The 18,733-nt window shown below is 46.5% G+C and overlaps 1 protein-coding gene across 2 annotated transcripts in view; it reads right to left on the bottom strand.

The window, feature by feature from the left end:
- The window catches only part of TBC1D30 (TBC1 domain family member 30), an 80,151-nt gene that overhangs the window by 50,043 nt on the left and 11,375 nt on the right, over nt 1-18,733 (bottom strand). For both annotated transcript variants that reach the window (XM_075274443.1, XM_075274444.1), the window contains exon 3: nt 12,575-12,739. In XM_075274443.1, the coding sequence (XP_075130544.1) occupies nt 12,575-12,739 (165 nt within the window). The remainder of the gene's footprint in view (nt 1-12,574; nt 12,740-18,733) is intronic.

Raw genomic sequence — 18,733 nt, 5'->3', positions numbered from 1 at the left:
GTATACACAGTGCTGGACCACTGCACTACATACACAGCAGGAGGGTCTGCCCTGATACCTCTCCTACCACCCATCTGACTGCTCACACTGCCCCCTCCTCCTATATACACAGTACTGGACCACTGCACTACATACACAGCAGGAGGGTCTGCCCTGATACCTCTAATACCACCCATCTGACTGCTCACACTGCCCCCTCCTCGTATATACACAGTGCTGGACCACTGCACTACATACACAGCAGGAGGGTCTGCCCTGATACCTCTCCTACCACCCATCTGACTGCTCACACTGCCCCCTCCTCCTATATACACAGTGCTGGACCACTGCACTACATACACAGCAGTAGGGTCTGCCCTGATACCTCTCCTACCACCCATCTGACTGCTCACACTGCCCCCTCCTCCTGTATACACAGTGCTGGACCACTGCACTACATACACAGCAGGAGGGTCTGCCCTGATACCTCTAATACCACCCATCTGACTGCTCACACTGCCCCCTCCTCCTATATACACAGTACTGGACCACTGCACTACATACACAGCAGGAGGGTCTGCCCTGATACCTCTCCTACCACCCATCTGACTGCTCACACTGCCCCCTCCTCCTGTATACACAGTGCTGGACCACTGCACTACATACACAGCAGGAGGGTCTGCCCTGATACCTCTCCTACCACCCATCTGACTGCTCACACTGCCTCCTCCTCCTGTATACACAGTGCTGGACCACTGCACTACATACACAGCAGGAGGGTCTGCCCTGATACCTCTCCTACCACCCATCTGACTGCTCACACTGCCCCCTCCTCCTGTATACACAGTGCTGGACCACTGCACTACATACACAGCAGGAGGGTCTGCCCTGATACCTCTAATACCACCCATCTGACTGCTCACACTGCCCCCTGCTCCTATATACACAGTACTGGACCACTGCACTACATACACAACAGGAGGGTCTGCCCTGATACCTCTAATACCACCCATCTGACTGCTCACACTGCCCCCTCCTCCTATATACACAGTACTGGACCACTGCACTACATACACAGCAGGAGGGTCTGCCCTGATACCTCTAATACCACCCATCTGACTGCTCACACTGCCCCCTCCTCGTATATACACAGTGCTGGACCACTGCACTACATACACAGCAGGAGGGTCTGCCCTGATACCTCTCCTCCACCCATCTGACTGCTCACACTGCCCCCTCCTCCTATATACACAGTACTGGACCACTGCACTACATACACAGCAGGAGGGTCTGCCCTGATACCTCTAATACCACCCATCTGACTGCTCACACTGCCCCCTCCTCGTATATACACAGTGCTGGACCACTGCACTACATACACAGCAGGAGGGTCTGCCCTGATACCTCTCCTACCACCCATCTGACTGCTCACACTGCCCCCTCCTCCTATATACACAGTGCTGGACCACTGCACTACATACACAGCAGTAGGGTCTGCCCTGATACCTCTCCTACCACCCATCTGACTGCTCACACTGCCCCCTCCTCCTGTATACACAGTGCTGGACCACTGCACTACATACACAGCAGGAGGGTCTGCCCTGATACCTCTAATACCACCCATCTGACTGCTCACACTGCCCCCTCCTCCTATATACAAGTACTGGACCACTGCACTACATACACAGCAGGAGGGTCTGCCCTGATACCTCTCCTACCACCCATCTGACTGCTCACACTGCCCCCTCCTCCTATATACACAGTACTGGACCACTGCACTACATACACAGCAGGAGGGTCTGCCCTGATACCTCTCCTACCACCCATCTGACTGCTCACACTGCCCCCTCCTCCTGTATACACAGAGCTGGACCACTGCACTACATACACAGCAGGAGGGTCTGCCCTGATACCTCTAATACCACCCATCTGACTGCTCACACTGCCTCCTCCTCCTGTATACACAGTGCTGGACCACTGCACTACATACACAGCAGGAGGGTCTGCCCTGATACCTCTCCTACCACCCATCTGACTGCTCACACTGCCCCCTCCTCCTATATACACAGTACTGGACCACTGCACTACATACACAGCAGGAGGGTCTGCCCTGATACCTCTAATACCACCCATCTGACTGCTCACACTGCCCCCTCCTCGTATATACACAGTGCTGGACCACTGCACTACATACACAGCAGTAGGGTCTGCCCTGATACCTCTCCTACCACCCATCTGACTGCTCACACTGCCCCCTCCTCCTGTATACACAGTGCTGGACCACTGCACTACATACACAGCAGGAGGGTCTGCCCTGATACCTCTAATACCACCCATCTGACTGCTCACACTGCCCCCTCCTCCTATATACACAGTACTGGACCACTGCACTACATACACAGCAGGAGGGTCTGCCCTGATACCTCTCCTACCACCCATCTGACTGCTCACACTGCCCCCTCCTCCTATATACACAGTACTGGACCACTGCACTACATACACAGCAGGAGGGTCTGCCCTGATACCTCTCCTACCACCCATCTGACTGCTCACACTGCCCCCTCCTCCTATATACACAGTACTGGACCACTGCACTACATACACAGCAGGAGGGTCTGCCCTGATACCTCTAATACCACCCATCTGACTGCTCACACTGCCCCCTCCTTCTGTATACACAGTGCTGGACCACTGCACTACATACACAGCAGGAGGGTCTGCCCTGATACCTCTCCTACCACCCATCTGACTGCTCACACTGCCCCCTCCTCCTATATACACAGTGCTGGACCACTGCACTACATACACAACAGGAGAGTCTGCCCTGATACCTCTCCTACCACCCATCTGACTGCTCACACTGCCCCCTCCTACTATATACACAGTGCTGGACCACTGCACTACATACACAGCAGGAGGGTCTGCCCTGATACCTCTAATACCACCCATCTGACTGCTCACACTGCCCCCTCCTCCTATATACCTGTGGAGAAGTCACCTTCCAGGAGACACACCCAAACACCATACCCCCCTCAACATGCAAGACAAAGACCCATGGGGGGGGTTGCCTGGCTGGAAAATATCTCAAACACAACATCTCCCCCAAAAAACTGGAAATGGGGACTACTATAAGCCAGGGCGGAAGCTACCTGTGCCATACAGAACAAGGCAGAGCACAGACATGGAGGAGATAAGAACCATGTTTAGCACCCTGTGCAACACACTGATCCAGACTGGGATCCACAACATGGCCACCAATCAGGAACCCAGCCCGTCCTCTGCAGGACAGCTCATTACAAGGTATACCCACCAAAGATGACACCACTGACTATCAGTAGCTGGAATATCCAAGGGCTTAACGCCTCAGCCTTTGGATCCAAACCAAACGATCCAGAATTTATAGACAGACTAAAAAACATAGACATCCAAATCCTCCTAGAGACATAGACCTGGGCAGAAGATGAATCCCTAACACCCATGGGCTACAAGGAATTCTCTGTCGCTGCCCGGAAAAGCAAGACTACCAAACTAGGCCGCCACTCAGGAGGCATACTAATATGGTTCAAGGAGGAGCTTAAAGAACATGTGAAAGCCATCAAACGCGGTGACAACCACATGTGGATAAAAATAAGCAACTCCATCCTCAACGGCCAACACGACATTTATCTCTGTGCAGTATACATCCCCCCATCAGAGTCCCCCTACCACAACCCAGACATCTATGAGGTCCTACAAAGGGAATCTGCCCAGTTCCAGTCCCAAGGCAGAGTGCTGATCTGCGGCGACCTAAACGCCAGGACTGGAACAGAGATAGACTACCTGTCCTCTGATGGAAACCTGCACATCCCGGTAGGCGAGGTCCACCACCTGGAGTCTGCACAGAGAAGAAGAAATAGCTATGAGATAGTCGTCAACAAGAGCGGGAGACAGCTGCTGAACCTGTGCCGGAGTCTGGGACTGTACATAATGAACGGGCGTACCAGAGGGGACACTCAGGGACGCTTCACACTAAACTCCCATGTGAGCAACAGCGTGGTGGACTATGTCATCACAGACGCAGACCGGTCAGACATAGATGCTCTCATAGTCACCCCTGAGACACACCTGTCAGACCACAACCAGATCCTGCTGTACATGAGATCCACTGACAAGCCACTCACACAGCAGCCCCACCAGATTGGTCTCTACAACCTGCCACCATTCTTTAAATGGGCCAGTCACCAGGCCACCGAATACACCAATGCGGCTAACCGACCCGAAATCAAGGAACTGCTCACAAACTTCTATATGAGTTCCTACCAGCCAGACCAACAAGGGGTCACCCGAGCAGTGAAGGACTTCAGTAACATCCTGTACACCACGGCAGAACTAGCAGGCCTGAAACAGACAAAGCCCAAGAGACCGACTAACAAACAGTCTCACAAATGGTTTGACAGTGACTGCAAGGCTCTACGCCGTTCTCTAAGGGCAGCCTCCAACCAGAAACACAGAGACCCCAACAACAGAGAGTCGAGGGAAGCCTACAACAAATTATGCAAGCAATACAAGGGAACCCTCAGAGAGAAGAAACAGAGGTACCTCTCCCACAAAATAGAGCAACTAGAGGACTCCCTCCAGGACAGCTCATTCTGGGAGACCTGGCACCACATGGGCACAAAGCCCAAGAAAAACTCTCTCCACATCCAAAATGGCAATATCTGGCTCAACTACTTCAGAGGTCTCTACAAAAACATCCCAGAAGAAGAACTAACTCCAGAACAGCAACAGATAATCACCAAACTGAGGGACATGGAGAAAGTCATCAAAGACTTCCAGAACCCTCTGGACTCGCCAATCACCATAAAAGATATACAGGAAAGAATTGCCCTGCTGAGAGGCAAAAAGGCCAGTGGCCCTGACGGCATCCTACCAGAGATGATCAAATACAGCCCTCCAGCAATACACGTGGCACTGGCAAAGCTATTCACCCTCGTGCTCAATGCTGGACACTTCCCCGAAGACTGGAACAAAGGGCTCATAACCCCCATCTACAAGAATGGGGACCAATATGACCCCAACAACTACAGAGGGATCTGCGTCAGCAGCACGCTGGGGAAACTGTTCAACAGCATCATCAATAACAGAATCCTCACCTTCCTCACACAACACGGGGTCCTCAGCAAGAGCCAAGCAGGGTTCATGCCAAACCACCGCACCACAGACCATATCTGCACCCTGCACAGCCTCATCAAGACGCACGTCCACAACACCAGAAGAGGCAAGATATTCGCCTGCTTCGTAGACTTTAAGAAGGCGTTTGATTCAGTATGGCACCCAGGCCTACTCCTGAAACTCCTAGAGAGTGGAATAGGAGGAAGAACGTACGACGTCATCAAGAGCTCCTACACCGGAAACCAGTGCAGTGTGAAGGTGAATGGGAAAAGGACAGCATACTTCCAACAGGCCCGAGGGGTCAGACAAGGCTGTAGCCTGAGCCCAACGCTCTTCAACATCTATATCAATGAACTGGCTACAGCCCTGGAGACCTCACCAATCCCAGGCCTCACCCTGAACAATCGAGAGGTGAAGTTCCTGCTATACGCCGATGACCTCCTACTCCTGGCCCCCACCGAGAAAGACCTCCAAGAAAGCCTGTCAGTGCTGGAAAAATTCAGCACCACATGGGCCCTACCCATCAACCAGGAGAAGACCAAAGTCATGGTATTTCAGAAGAAGGGCCACAATAAAGCCTCCACCACCCCACAATTCACACTGAACGGCTCCACACTGGAGAAAACCAACAGCTACACCTACCTGGGGCTGGAGCTCAGCCAATCAGGAAGCTTCAAAGCAGCAATAGAAACCCTGAAAGCAAAAGCCTGCAGAACCTTCTACGCCATCAGAAGACAACTGTACCACCTCAAACCACCGGTGAGGGTCTGGCTGAAGATATTCGACGCAGTCATCTCCCCGATCCTTCTCTATGGCAGCGAGGTTTGGGGCCCAGCCACCTACCCAGACAAGTCAAGGTGGGATTCCAGCCCAACAGAGAACTTCCACCTGGAGTTCTGCAAATACCTGCTCCATGTCCATCGCAACACCACCAACATGGCCTGCAGGGCAGAGCTAGGCAGACTCCCCCTATGGCTCACCATACAGAAGAGGGCGCTAGCTTTCCAGGCACACATCCAGGGGAGCAAGCCTGACTCCTACCACCACCAAGCATGGCTAAGCCACCTGAGCAAACCAGACACTCACCAACCAAACAACAGCCAACCACCAAACCAAAAACACCAACAGATGATAACCAGGGCCGAAATAAAGGCGACCACAGAGGCAAACAGAGAGCGGTACATTGAAGAATGGAGAAACGAAATAAATAACTCCAAGAAACTCACCGTGTACCAATCCCTACAAAGGGACTACACCATGGCCACCTACCTGGAGAGAATACGCCACCCCAAGCACAGACAGACCCTGAGCCGGTACAGACTGAGCGCCCACAACCTAGAGATAGAGACGGGGCGATACAGGCAGACGTACAAGCCACGGGAGAAGAGACTGTGCCAGCACTGTGACCAGGGGGTCCTAGAAGACGAGACCCACTTCCTGCTACACTGCACCAAATACTCAGCTGTGAGGGCCGTCTACTACCAAAGACTCTCTGCCCACATCCCAGACTTCATATCTGCAGACGAGAAGAGGAAACTCTACATCCTACAGGGAGAAGAAGAGGCCACTGTGGAGATCGCTGCCCAATACGTGTCCAGCTGTCACCAAATAAGAGGAAGATGAGACTCCACGGACTGTTATATTTATCCCAATACACCCGCCCCACCCCACCCCACCTCCCCATATAGCAGTCACCAACGAAGAGGAAGATGAGACTCCACGGACTGTTATACCCCAAACCAACCGCCCCGCCCCACCTCCCCATATAACGGTCACCAACGAAGAGGAAGATGAGACTCCATGGACGGTTATACCCCAAACCACCCACACCACCCCCACCACTCACCCACCCGAGTCCAACTCCCCCCCCCACTCTACTAGCTTTGGCAATGCCAAATATCTATTCGGACGTGCCAATAAAGCTTTTTTGATTTGATTTGATATACAGAGTGCTGGACCACTGCACTACATACACAGCAGGAGGGTCTGCCCTGATACCTCTAATACCACCCATCTGACTGCTCACACTGCCCCCTCCTCCTGTATACACAGTGCTGGACCACTGCACTACATACACAGCAGGAGGGTCTGCCCTGATACCTCTCCTACCACCCATCTGACTGCTCACACTGCCTCCTTCTCCTGTATACACAGTGCTGGACCACTGCACTACATACACAGCAGGAGGGTCTGCCCTGATACCTCTCCTACCACCCATCTGACTGCTCACACTGCCCCCTCCTCCTATACACACAGTGCTGGACCACTGCACTACATACACAGCAGTAGGGGGCGTATAGTCCAACAACCCAGGTCAAGTATGACAGTCCCACATTTCAGGTACTGCCCAGCTGTTCTGGCCAGCCAAATATTCCCCATTTCAACACTATCTATATTCTAAGGAGGTGAATACAATAGTGGAGCATAGAGCCCTCAGCTCAATGCTCTAGCACTAGGGTAGTCTGAGGCATGGAGATAAATGCCAAATTGGAGACATCAATACGGCCACAGTCTGCGGACAGCTCCATGGGAAGAAGGATACAGGAGTATAACTTATGTCTTATAAATTATATTGATCAGACATCAGAATATGTGAAAGCCACTAAAGAGTCAGATCATATAGGTGCCACTAAGGGGACATTCTATTATATGGAATTATGTAGGAGTCACTTGAGGTATCATTATATTATGTGGGAGGACCACTTGAGGGGGCATTAGATTGGGTGGGGCCACCAAGATGGAATTATACCATGGTCTGCGCTACAATACTATGAGCGACCACTTGAGGACAGGACAAAACAATCTGTCGTGGGAACTAAGAAGGCATCATTACTGTGTTATACATTGAATGTCTCCATTATTGTGTAGGGCAGGGGGTCACCAACCTCCGGCACCAGAACCTAAGCCGGCCCTACAGGCATATTTGCTTTGCACAGGCTTCTTTCTAATGTTTATTACATTGCTGCTTCATGTAACCCCTCTCTCTCTTGGACCATGTGAATACAGTTGGAGAGGAGGAAGCAGTAAGGGGGAAAGCATAAGGCATGTTGCCCTCCTGTTCAGGCTGTCAGCTTGCCTAGCCAGGGGGTAGCAATTACCTTTTCATTTGTTTTTGTACCTTTAAGCAAGTACAAAAGTAAAGTATGATCTGGCAGCTAAACACGCTATGGGAGCGTTCACATTACCGTCGGTGTCCGACATGTAGTGTCCGCTCAAAATCTGTCACGGACACTAGGAGCGGACACCAGCTGTGTCCGTGACACCTGTCATTCACTTGAATGGGCATCGGGTGCGTTCTTTTGCACTCCGTGCCCGTCCTTTCCTGTCTGCAAGTGAAGATGTCCGACTTCTCAAGCGGACAGAAAAACCCTGCATGCAGGGGCCAAACTATACATACATTTCTCTTACATGTTTTTGTGAGACAATCTCTTAAAGAGGACCTTTCACCATATCCGGGCACATGCAGTGTTATATACTGCTGGAAAGCTGACAGTGCGCTGAATTCAGCGCACTGTCGGCTTTCCCGATCTGTGCCCGGTGTGAAGAGCTTACGGCCCGGTACCGTAGCTCTTCTATGGTCAGAAGGGCGTTTCTGACCATTAGCCAGAGACGTCCTTCTGCCTCGCAGGCGCCTATCGCGCTGTGCTGTGGAGCGGGCAGGAACGCCCCCTCCCTCTGCTCACACAGCTCGTCCATAGACGAGCATTATCAGGAGAGGGAGGGGGGAGTTCCTCCCCGCTCCACAGCACAGCGCGATTGGTGCCGCGAGGCAGAAGGACGTTCCTGGCTAATGGTCAGAAACGCCCTTCTGACTGTAAAGCGCTACGGTATCGGGACCGATAGCACTTTACACCGGGCACAGATCGGGAAAGCCGACAGTGCGCTGAATTCAGCGCACTGTCAGCTTTCTGGCAGTATATAACACTGCCTGTGCCCAGATATGGTGAAAGGTCCTCTTTAAAAAAAGGCACAAAGCTGGTTAAGAAAAAAACCCTACTCCATCGTGATGTACTGCATGACAAGCATCTAGCTGATGTTAGAAAATATATCTGTGAACAAAACACACAAAATGTTGAAGGCAAAAGCCTTATCCCATGAGCAAACATACATTTCTGTAATGTACATAACATTAAAATACTTTGCAGCTTGATACTGCGTTTTTATGTAATAGAGGATAAAGAAGCCCTTCTAGAGGGATGGCCGTGTCCCAGAGCAAAGTAGGCAAAATTGTGGTGGAGGAAGAAGAAATAATGTCTCTGGTCCAGATTTACTAACATGGTTATTACTAGACACTTGTAAACCTGACACATCTTTTGTGCAGTGTGATGCAGTGGCACACTGATACTCCAGATTTGTATTCAAAGACAGTCAACTAAAAGGTTGTATAAACTTAGACGGTCTGAAAATTTGCCAGATTTATCATAATGGCTGATGCAAATCTGGAGTATCTTTAGACTCTCTAGTTTATGTTTACATTTGGGGTTTACATACAGTATACAAAATATACAGACAAATATAATACTAACAGTGACCGTCTGGCACAGTGGGATAGAGGGCCCTGCCCGCAAGGGCTTACAATCTATGAGGGAAGAAGGATAGAGACAGAAGGTGAGGGGAGAGACTGTACAGATGGCGGTGTGGTGATGGTGTTATTGTTATTTACTTGACAAAGAAGTTCTGTCCAAACGTGTAGGATGTAGAAGCCTTCATGCAGAGGCTGAAAGCAGTGGAAGAATTGCTACAATTCCACAGGAATGGCGCTACAAAACACATCCTATTTGGGTTGTGTTGCAGCCGTTTCAGACTCACTGCTGCATTTGCGAAAATTCAGCAGTGGAGTCAACTTATGTGGATGTATCCTAAATCAGACACTATGGAAATACGCTGCAGATCAAAATTTTATTTAAGACCTGTTAATTTTGGGAAGTGTCAAGCTTTACACACACAGATCCAGTGCTAAGATATGGAGAGACAATTCACACTTCCAGGTTTCAGCAGAGATTTACTTTTCTGAATAAATTAAATTAATTTGTGGCAACACTTTAGTAGGAATCTCACAGTTCATAGAAAAGTGTTACAGTAACCTTAGATGTTATATCTGGCATGAAACCACACCATCACCAGCATCTAGCTCATGTCTCACTTGCACCATGTATACTTTCTGAATTTTTAGCGGCAGTCCTTGATCATTTTTCAGTCCCCTTTTTGCACAAGATATTCATTGAGTGCTTTGCCTTAGGAGTTCGAAGAAAGGTTTATATCATCAATACTCTCTCTATTAACCACTTTTCATCTTCCTTACAGACACTGTACTGCATCCATAGAGAGGCAAGATGGAACCATTCCTGGACACAAACATTTGTTTTTTTTTTTGTTTTTTTTTGTTTTTTTAATGCAGATTGCGAGCCCCATATTGGGATCACAATGTACATTTTTTTCTCCCTATCAGTATGTCTTTGTAGAATGGGAGGAAATGTACGCAAACACGGGGAGAACATACAATCTCCTTGCAGATGTTGTTCCTGGCGAGATTTGAACCCAGGACTCCAGCGCTGCAAGGCTGCAGTGCTAACCACTGAGCCACTGTGTTGCCCCCGACACAGATTTGCACTTTATTTTTTTATTTATTTTTTATGTAGATTGTGAGTCCCATATGGGGCTCACAATGTACATTTTCCCTATCAGTATGTCTTTGAAGTATGGGAGGAAATCCTCGCAAACACAGGGAGAACATACAAACTCCTTGCAGATGATGTCCTTGGTAGGATTCAAACCCAGGACTCCAGCGCTGCAAGGCTGCAGAGCTAACCACTGACTACTCTACCACGCTGCCCCTCAGGTACTTTACAGAACCTTCCTGGCGTTTTGTATACCAGTTTAGATGGTTGGGAGATAATCATCATAAAAAAGAGCAATACAGGGTTGCTCTAAAGCTAGCAGGAAACAGCTGCTCCACCAAGTAAATAACACAGGAAGTTATGGCAGAACTAGGCATTTTGTTTCTTTTCTTAATACATCATTCTAAATCTAAATACACCATTTTGGCCAACAAATATAGGTCTATGGCCACCTATACATTAAAAGCACATGATGTTTGTTGCAGCCAAAGGATCCCGTACAGCGTCCAGAATGTGTGAACCCTGCCCTCAAGTGCACATTGGTTTTTTCCATAGTAGACACGTGAAGTATTGGATTGGTGACCATGATGTAAGTGTAAGGATAATTGGACAAAAACTGTGATGGCAAACAGTTACTTTTAACTGATTATGCCCTGGGCATCAGTGACGCAACTAGGAATGGCTGGGCCCCAAGGCAAACATTTGACATGGGCAGATGCAGGCCAAGGCCATGTAACGTCTGTGACGTCACCAAATAGGCCTGAAGCCTTTCCGGAGCGCAGGTGAGGTAAGCAACAGTGAGGTTTTTTTTATGTTCCCACACCTCTCCTATCCACCCCCCTCACCCAGAGTGTAATGATCGGGGTGTTTGTGGGGTTCGCGGGCCCACAGCCTTGTTTACCGATCCCCTCTTCTAATCATAGATGCCTCCATAGAAGGGGAAGCACCGGCGGCCGCAAGCAGGAGCGAGTATCAGTAAGTAAATAGGACCGTAACCTACCAGCAGGTAACGGCCTATTAAAAAAAAAAAAAAAGTCAGTCAATCAGGGGCCCTCCAGGCCCCTTAATGTCACAGGCCCTGTGGCAGGCGCTACTGCTGCCACCCCTATAGTTACGCCTCTGCTGGGTATGTAAGAGTAGCCCTACAAATATCAACCAAGTATCCTATCACAGGTGAAAAAACACATTCAGGCTGTATTCACACAGAGACAGAAGGTCACCCTCATACTTTCCCTAGAAGCTTCCACAATGGCCATCAAACAGTTTCATTTACCATATGAAATTGGAATACAAACAAAAGATTCAAGGCATTGCAGATATGTATTAACTTGTAATAGAAAGCATAGATTGAAATATCAGAAAAACAGTGATACAATGTCATGCATTCTCTGCCAATGTACTGTACCTTAAGACAATATAATGCCGTGCTGCATGTCAATGAAACAAAGAGAGGGCATTAATAAAAAATAAATAAAATTTTCAAAGTAGTATATTAAGACGCCATATGTTTTTAGAAAAAAAAAAGTTTTAAAAGAAAGCAGCAAATAACTGTGCTTAGGTTAGAGCTCACGCACAGTTACATGCCAGGAACTTACAACTTCTGACTTCTACAGTGCTGACAGAAGTGTATGAAGCCTCATAAGGAAGCAACCCGACTAGAAGAATGGCTTCCAGGACATATTTCCTGAATCTGGCCACATATAGTGGTGCATGGATTCACAGACCGTCATATCCTCACACCCTCCTGCACACAGTTCTAAAACACATTTCATACATCACAGCTTCTTAAATCATATCTAGTACGCTTCTTCATGGTAAATACTTACGACGCTTCTGTGAGACTGCCTGCAGGCACGCAGTGACAATGTCGCAATTCTTCTGCACTTTGTGCTTAAGCCTATCCTTCTGCTTCAGTTGGCGAAGTAGCTTGGCAGACTGAACTCCATTTCGACGTCTAAGTTCTTCTCTTATAGCTCTCAATTCATTGCAATCTGTGAATACCAAATGCAGACAATTATAAACAAATTCTACATGTCAACTACTTGTACACATACACTAACCCTTATGTGATGCAGACATTTTTCATTGTTGCCTTTACGGTTTTTTTTTACTCCCTGCACTCAAAAAGCCATAACCTTCTCATTTTTTCATTTATGTAGTGATATAAAGGCTTTATTTTTGCATGACAAGTAGTATTTCAGAATGGTACCATTTATTATTCTGTACAATGTACTGGGAACCAGGAAAAAAAATCAGAACTGGGCAGAATTGGAAAAAACAAACAAACTGCATTTTCACAACTTGCTTGCAAACTTTTCTTTTTAATAGCGTTCACCGAACAGACAAAATGGAATGTTACCTGTATTGTTACGACTAACTTTTTACATTTTTTTTTTCTAGAACATTTGTGGCTTCTTTTTGTGTACAAACAAACTCTTTACAAGAGAACCCATCAGCAGGTTTGTACAGCCCAATGATATACATCATTTAATAGGCACAGTCATTCTGGATTTGGAGTTAAAAAAGAAAAAAAAAAAAAGGCAACAAGCCATTCCACAGATATAAGATCTTTTAGTGCCCAATATGACAGATCACACTGAGACCCTAGCCCCTGATAAATTCCCCCACCCACAATTGATGAACAAGACTAAAATAGTTAAATAATTAAGTGTAAAAACAATTAATACATATAGTAGGGGTTGTTTTTGTTCCGTTGTTTTTGTTTGTTTGATCACTGCTGTTGCTGTTTCCCGTGTGTGGTTACTGCAGCATTAAACTTAACTTTAACCTTGAAGGGGGCGTTCACACTAGCGTCGATGTCCGACAGCTAGTGTCCGATGCTAATGTCCGCGCAAGATTTTAGCATCGGACACTAGCTGTGTCCGTTTACAATTTGCATTATTTTAAATGGGACATCATGTAGTGTGGAACAACATGAAGAAAATGTAAAAAATTCCGCTCGTACTGGCCAAGGATCCAGGAGACGTCCAGATGTAAAATTTAATTCAGCGCACTGTCGGCTTTCCCGATCTGTGCCTGGTGTAAAGAGCTTACGGTGCCGATACCGTAGTGCTCTATGGTCAGAAGGGCGTTTCTGACAGTTAGCCAGAGACGTCCTTCTGCCTCGCTGCGCCAATCGCGCTGTGCTGTGGAGCGGGGAGGAACTCCCCCCTCCCGCTCCTGATAATGCTCGTCTATGGACGAGCTGTGTGAGCAGAGGGAGGGGGCGTTCCTCCCGGCTCCACAGCACAGCGCGATAGGCGCCGCGAGGCAGAAGGACGTCTCTGGCTAATGGTCAGAAACGCCCTTCTGACCATAGAGCACTACGGTACCGGCACAGTAAGCTCTTTACACCGGGCACAGATCGGGAAAGCCGACAGTGCGCTGAATTCAGCGCACTGTCAGCTTTCCAGCAGTATATAACACTGCATGTGCCCAAAAGTGGTGAAAGGTCCTCTTTAAGTGTCCGTTTACAAAGATGCCCGATTTTTCAAACGGACAGCTAAATCCTACAGCTAGTGTCCGATGCTAAAATCTTGCGCGGACATTAGCATCGGACACCAACGCTAGTGTGAACCCAGCTTAAAAAGCATGAAAAAAAGGAAATCAGGTTTGTGGATCCTGCGAATACCATACATAAGAGGTATACCCCTATTTTATTCATTGCAATAAGGAAGTTGTAACGCACTCACAACCCCCCCCCGAGGTGAGCACAATTATTGTTCAGAAAAACAAAGAAATTCCAGCACTCTCCGGATACAATAAAAACTTCAAACTTTTATTGCTTCATATATAAAAATTCTTGTCCATGTACATGCAATATCTGCATCGGCAGACTCAGCGTATCGCTGGTAACAATGCTACGCGTTTCGGATTAGATCCTTCTTCATGGCATGACCAACAATTATTGTTGGTTTGGTGAGAGTGCTTACGCTGGGTAATGCACTAGGTACCTGCACGGTACGGTCTCTTTTTATTTCGTTTTCATATTAAGCGTATAGACTGCCAAAGGATACACTTAATTTAGGATTTAATATGGTCCTTGTCAGGGGTAGGGAACCTTCGGCTCTCCAGCTGCTGTGAAACTACAACTCCCATCATGCTCCATTCACTTCCATGGGAGTTCCAAGAACAGCAGAGCAAGTATGCATGCTGGGAGTTGTAGTTTTGCAACAGCTGGAGAGCCGTACGTTCCCTACCCCTGGTCCTTGTGATAAAGTAAGCTGTGCAGGGGATATCAATACCACATAGAAAATGCTGGTTTTGAAAAATCTGCCCCAATCTGTAACATAAATGTGGTACATAATATGCTCATCCGGGGCCACACGGTGGCTCAGTGGTTAGCACTGCAGCCTTGCAGCGCTGGAGTCCTTGGTTCAAATCCCACCAAGGGCAAAAAACCATCTGCAAGGAGTTTGTATGTTCTCCCCGTGTTTGCGTGGATTTCCATCCCATACTCCAAAAAAGACATACTGATAGGGGAAAAAAAAAATGTACATTGTGAGCCCCACGTGGGCTCACAATCTACAAAAAAAAAAAAATAAATAAATAATAATAATAATAATAATAATATGCTCATCCATTACGTGTAATTCCTCTAAGTACACAACCTTATCAGACTTATCAAGGCTTCTTGTCTGGAAGGCCACCATATGTTACATTATCTGAGGTCATGGTTACAGGAATATCTCACACAAAGAAAAAAACAAAAAATAATATACTACTACTGTTCTGTAGTGAAGGTTATTTCCTAGCGTTTCGGGACTAACACCATAGTAATACATTGTAACTCAGCTTTAGTCTATCTACTACTAGTTACTAAAGGATAAATACACAAAATAGCAGAAACAGCAAAGTTATCAAAGCCAGCATTCAAAACGGACTCTTAGTAAACCTCAAGGTCTGGTTTTTGAGCATATTTGCATATCTAAGCATCACCAAAATGTAGATGAAAGGCTGATGCTTTAAAAGGGCATTTGTATGTATTAACAGCTGCATGTCAAGAAATTCACATGCACTAATACTTAGAATAAGCACACGTAATGAAAAAGGTTGTCCAAATATATGCTGGTCAATAAAAAGTTAAAACGGTTAATCAAATTTATTAATACTGATGACCTGTCTATCCTTAAGAGGGTAGCTCTGTGGGTGTCCAACACCAAGTACCCCCACAGATCAGCTGTTCTTGTAAGGTGATGCTTCTGGAAATGTTTACATGTCAAGAGCTATGCTACTCAATCACTGTACTATTTGTAGCGGCAGGTTTAGGTACTTCAGCGGTGTCCCAATGAAGTCTATGGAACAGCACTGCAGTAACTAATACTGCAACTACAATGTAAGGCATGTAAACATTACTGGAATCTGCTCCAAGAACAGCTGATCTGCAGGAGTCGCTGGAGCACTAAAAAATAAGAATGCAGGAAACAACCAGAGGCTCAACGCAGGAACAAAGGAAGCTAAAAAAGGGTGAGTGGCACTCCATTTTATGTAATTATTTATTTATTACTTATTGTCAACTATTGACTGCCTTTATTTAATTTATTTTGCTCCAAAATACCCGTTACAAGGTGAATAATAAGCATGGTATATAAAATCTGAATCCTGAAGATATTTTACAATGTGTTCCCCATGTACATTTTGCAGTTCTCCCATAGCGTTCTAGTACCGTGATTAGGAAGGGTAAAGCACTTAGGCAGTAATTACAGCTATTTTCCTCAGGAACTGCTCAGTATCAACCAGACACATCTCTGAATAAGCTAATATCCTTTGCCTACAATATACTGTCATAAGATTCTCCATTTAAGAAGTAAAGTTAGGAAGCTGCAGCTAGTTTTCGGTTCTGCACTGAGTGGTGCCTCCAAGTTTTCCAGTCCTAGTAAGCTCAAAATATACAATTATATACCAGTTAAAGATGATAAACTATGCATGAAAAACAAATACCTCATGCCAAAGCCAGGGAGTAGCACAACGCATAGAGGTTTCATGTCATGTGCAATCTCCACATTTGACGTTTCATCACGTACATATATTTGGTCCGCACTAGCATTTGCTCATCTCCATCCAGGATTCTGCTTAAACAGCAGACAGAAAAGTACTTTTTTCTCTGCTGATTTCAGTGAATGGAGAGAGGAAGGGCTGATTTTCCTCACAGCACACATCTACAAACAGCTTTCTCTGTGCACTGGACTGAATGTCTCATAGCTTACAAGGTAGGAAAAGACTACTTATGTTCTTGCATCTACTTCTGGCTACTTATATGATTACAGATGGGATGTTATTCACAGACAGCAAGCAGCTTTCATGACTGTGCTCACAGATTGCTCTTTTCCGGTATCGGGGATCTTTTTTTAGCTGCATCATGTCTACATGTATTTGCAGTTTAATGTTCTTCAATTCTTCAAATGTTTTTGCTCTTGTTCAGTTACTCCTGGCAGAATGACACATAAATAAACCAGTAACAGTAATAATGAATGGGCAGAAGGGGCGGCTCCTTATTGTACACACCCACAGCCTTACAGACAAATGTAAAATGTGCTCTAACCATAATGGGGATATTATCAGCAAAAATAAAACTGATAGAACACCACGTATAAAGTCTGATATAGCCATGGAACAGATGGCCCAGCAAGGCCCTGAAGATATTTAAATATTTCATGAACACACAGTTCAGGTTTTCATGAAAATTTTAACAAACAAACCCTCTGACAAGGGGAAGATTATGGTTGTCATGGATCAGATGATACCACATCATTCCACACAGAGAAATGAAAGATCCTAAATCTGTGATATCCCTTCTACTATTTTTTACCTTTACCTTTTAATCTGTACCTACTGTCACTGTAGTGCCTCTACCGTGGAGCTTTTTTGTTTGTATTTTGTATTATTATATTATCTATGCTGCTGCAACACACTGAACTTCCCCATGGTGGGACTATTATTATCTTATCTTATTATGAGGTATTAAGGCTCAGATATTTTATGAAAGTGAGGGTTTAGTTCCCTCACTCCACAACATCCAATTAGTGCCACTAATTGCTTATTACAGAAGATTCACAAGGATCTATCCCTCTTGAAGGTTAACCTATTGTAGCTGGAGTATAAAGTATCTCTCAAAATGTGAGTCTATGAGTCTGACCTTTTGTGGTGACATTACCATTGTACACGAAAGATACAATGGATGTCCTCAAAAGGCCGGAGGGTGTCCAGGTCTCCACAGAAGCAAGTCTGGACAGGACGTGGAGGCTCTCTACAGCTCCATCCCTCGTAACCAGGGGTTTGGGGCAGTGGGAGACTTCTTCAGATTCAGGAGTAACCCCCTTATCTACATAATCAGTTTGTCATTCAGCTCCTGAGTTTGCTTTGGAGGACAACTTCTTTATTTTTTATCCACCAGCTCATTGGCAGCCCATGTGTCCCACCTTATCCCAATCTCTCTCCCACCGGAAATTGTGTTCTCTAAGGAGATTGAAAAATGGACATCAACCATTCTTCTATGGCTCAGGTTCATTAATGTTCTGCTTATCCTCTGTAATAGAACAAAAGGATGTTGTACCATTTGTTATACCAAGTTTGTGTGGGCACAAAACATAAATGACAGTGGGACAGTTGGCATTGCAGAAAGGCATATTGACAGGAATTGCAATCTGTCAGACTACTAAAAAGTGCCCTTGGATTAGAGAAACAGGTTCTCACCTAGATGGGTATTGAATAAAGTATATCAACATGCCTTCTCTGTGCACAGAAAACAACTCCTGAATCTGCAAGATCGCAGGCCCAAGGGGACTGTCAAAATCAAAAGGGATACTCCAGAGTTTCTGGGTGTCTTCATGGTAAATCAGGATAAGTGAGTTGGGTACCCAATTTGAGGGACCAATTAGCTCACAGTTATTCGTCACTTGTGGTTGAGCGTGTCTGTTACGGTTGACATCAACTGGCATATGGGCATATTCAGAAGTGGCATTGGCAGGGCCTCAAGTTCCATTCTG

The sequence above is a fragment of the Leptodactylus fuscus genome, chromosome 5 (assembly GCF_031893055.1).
Source record: "Leptodactylus fuscus isolate aLepFus1 chromosome 5, aLepFus1.hap2, whole genome shotgun sequence".
NCBI lineage: Eukaryota > Metazoa > Chordata > Amphibia > Anura > Leptodactylidae > Leptodactylus > Leptodactylus fuscus.
The sequence above is the reverse complement of the archived record's forward strand: the minus strand, read 5'-3'. Positions and strand labels throughout refer to the sequence as shown.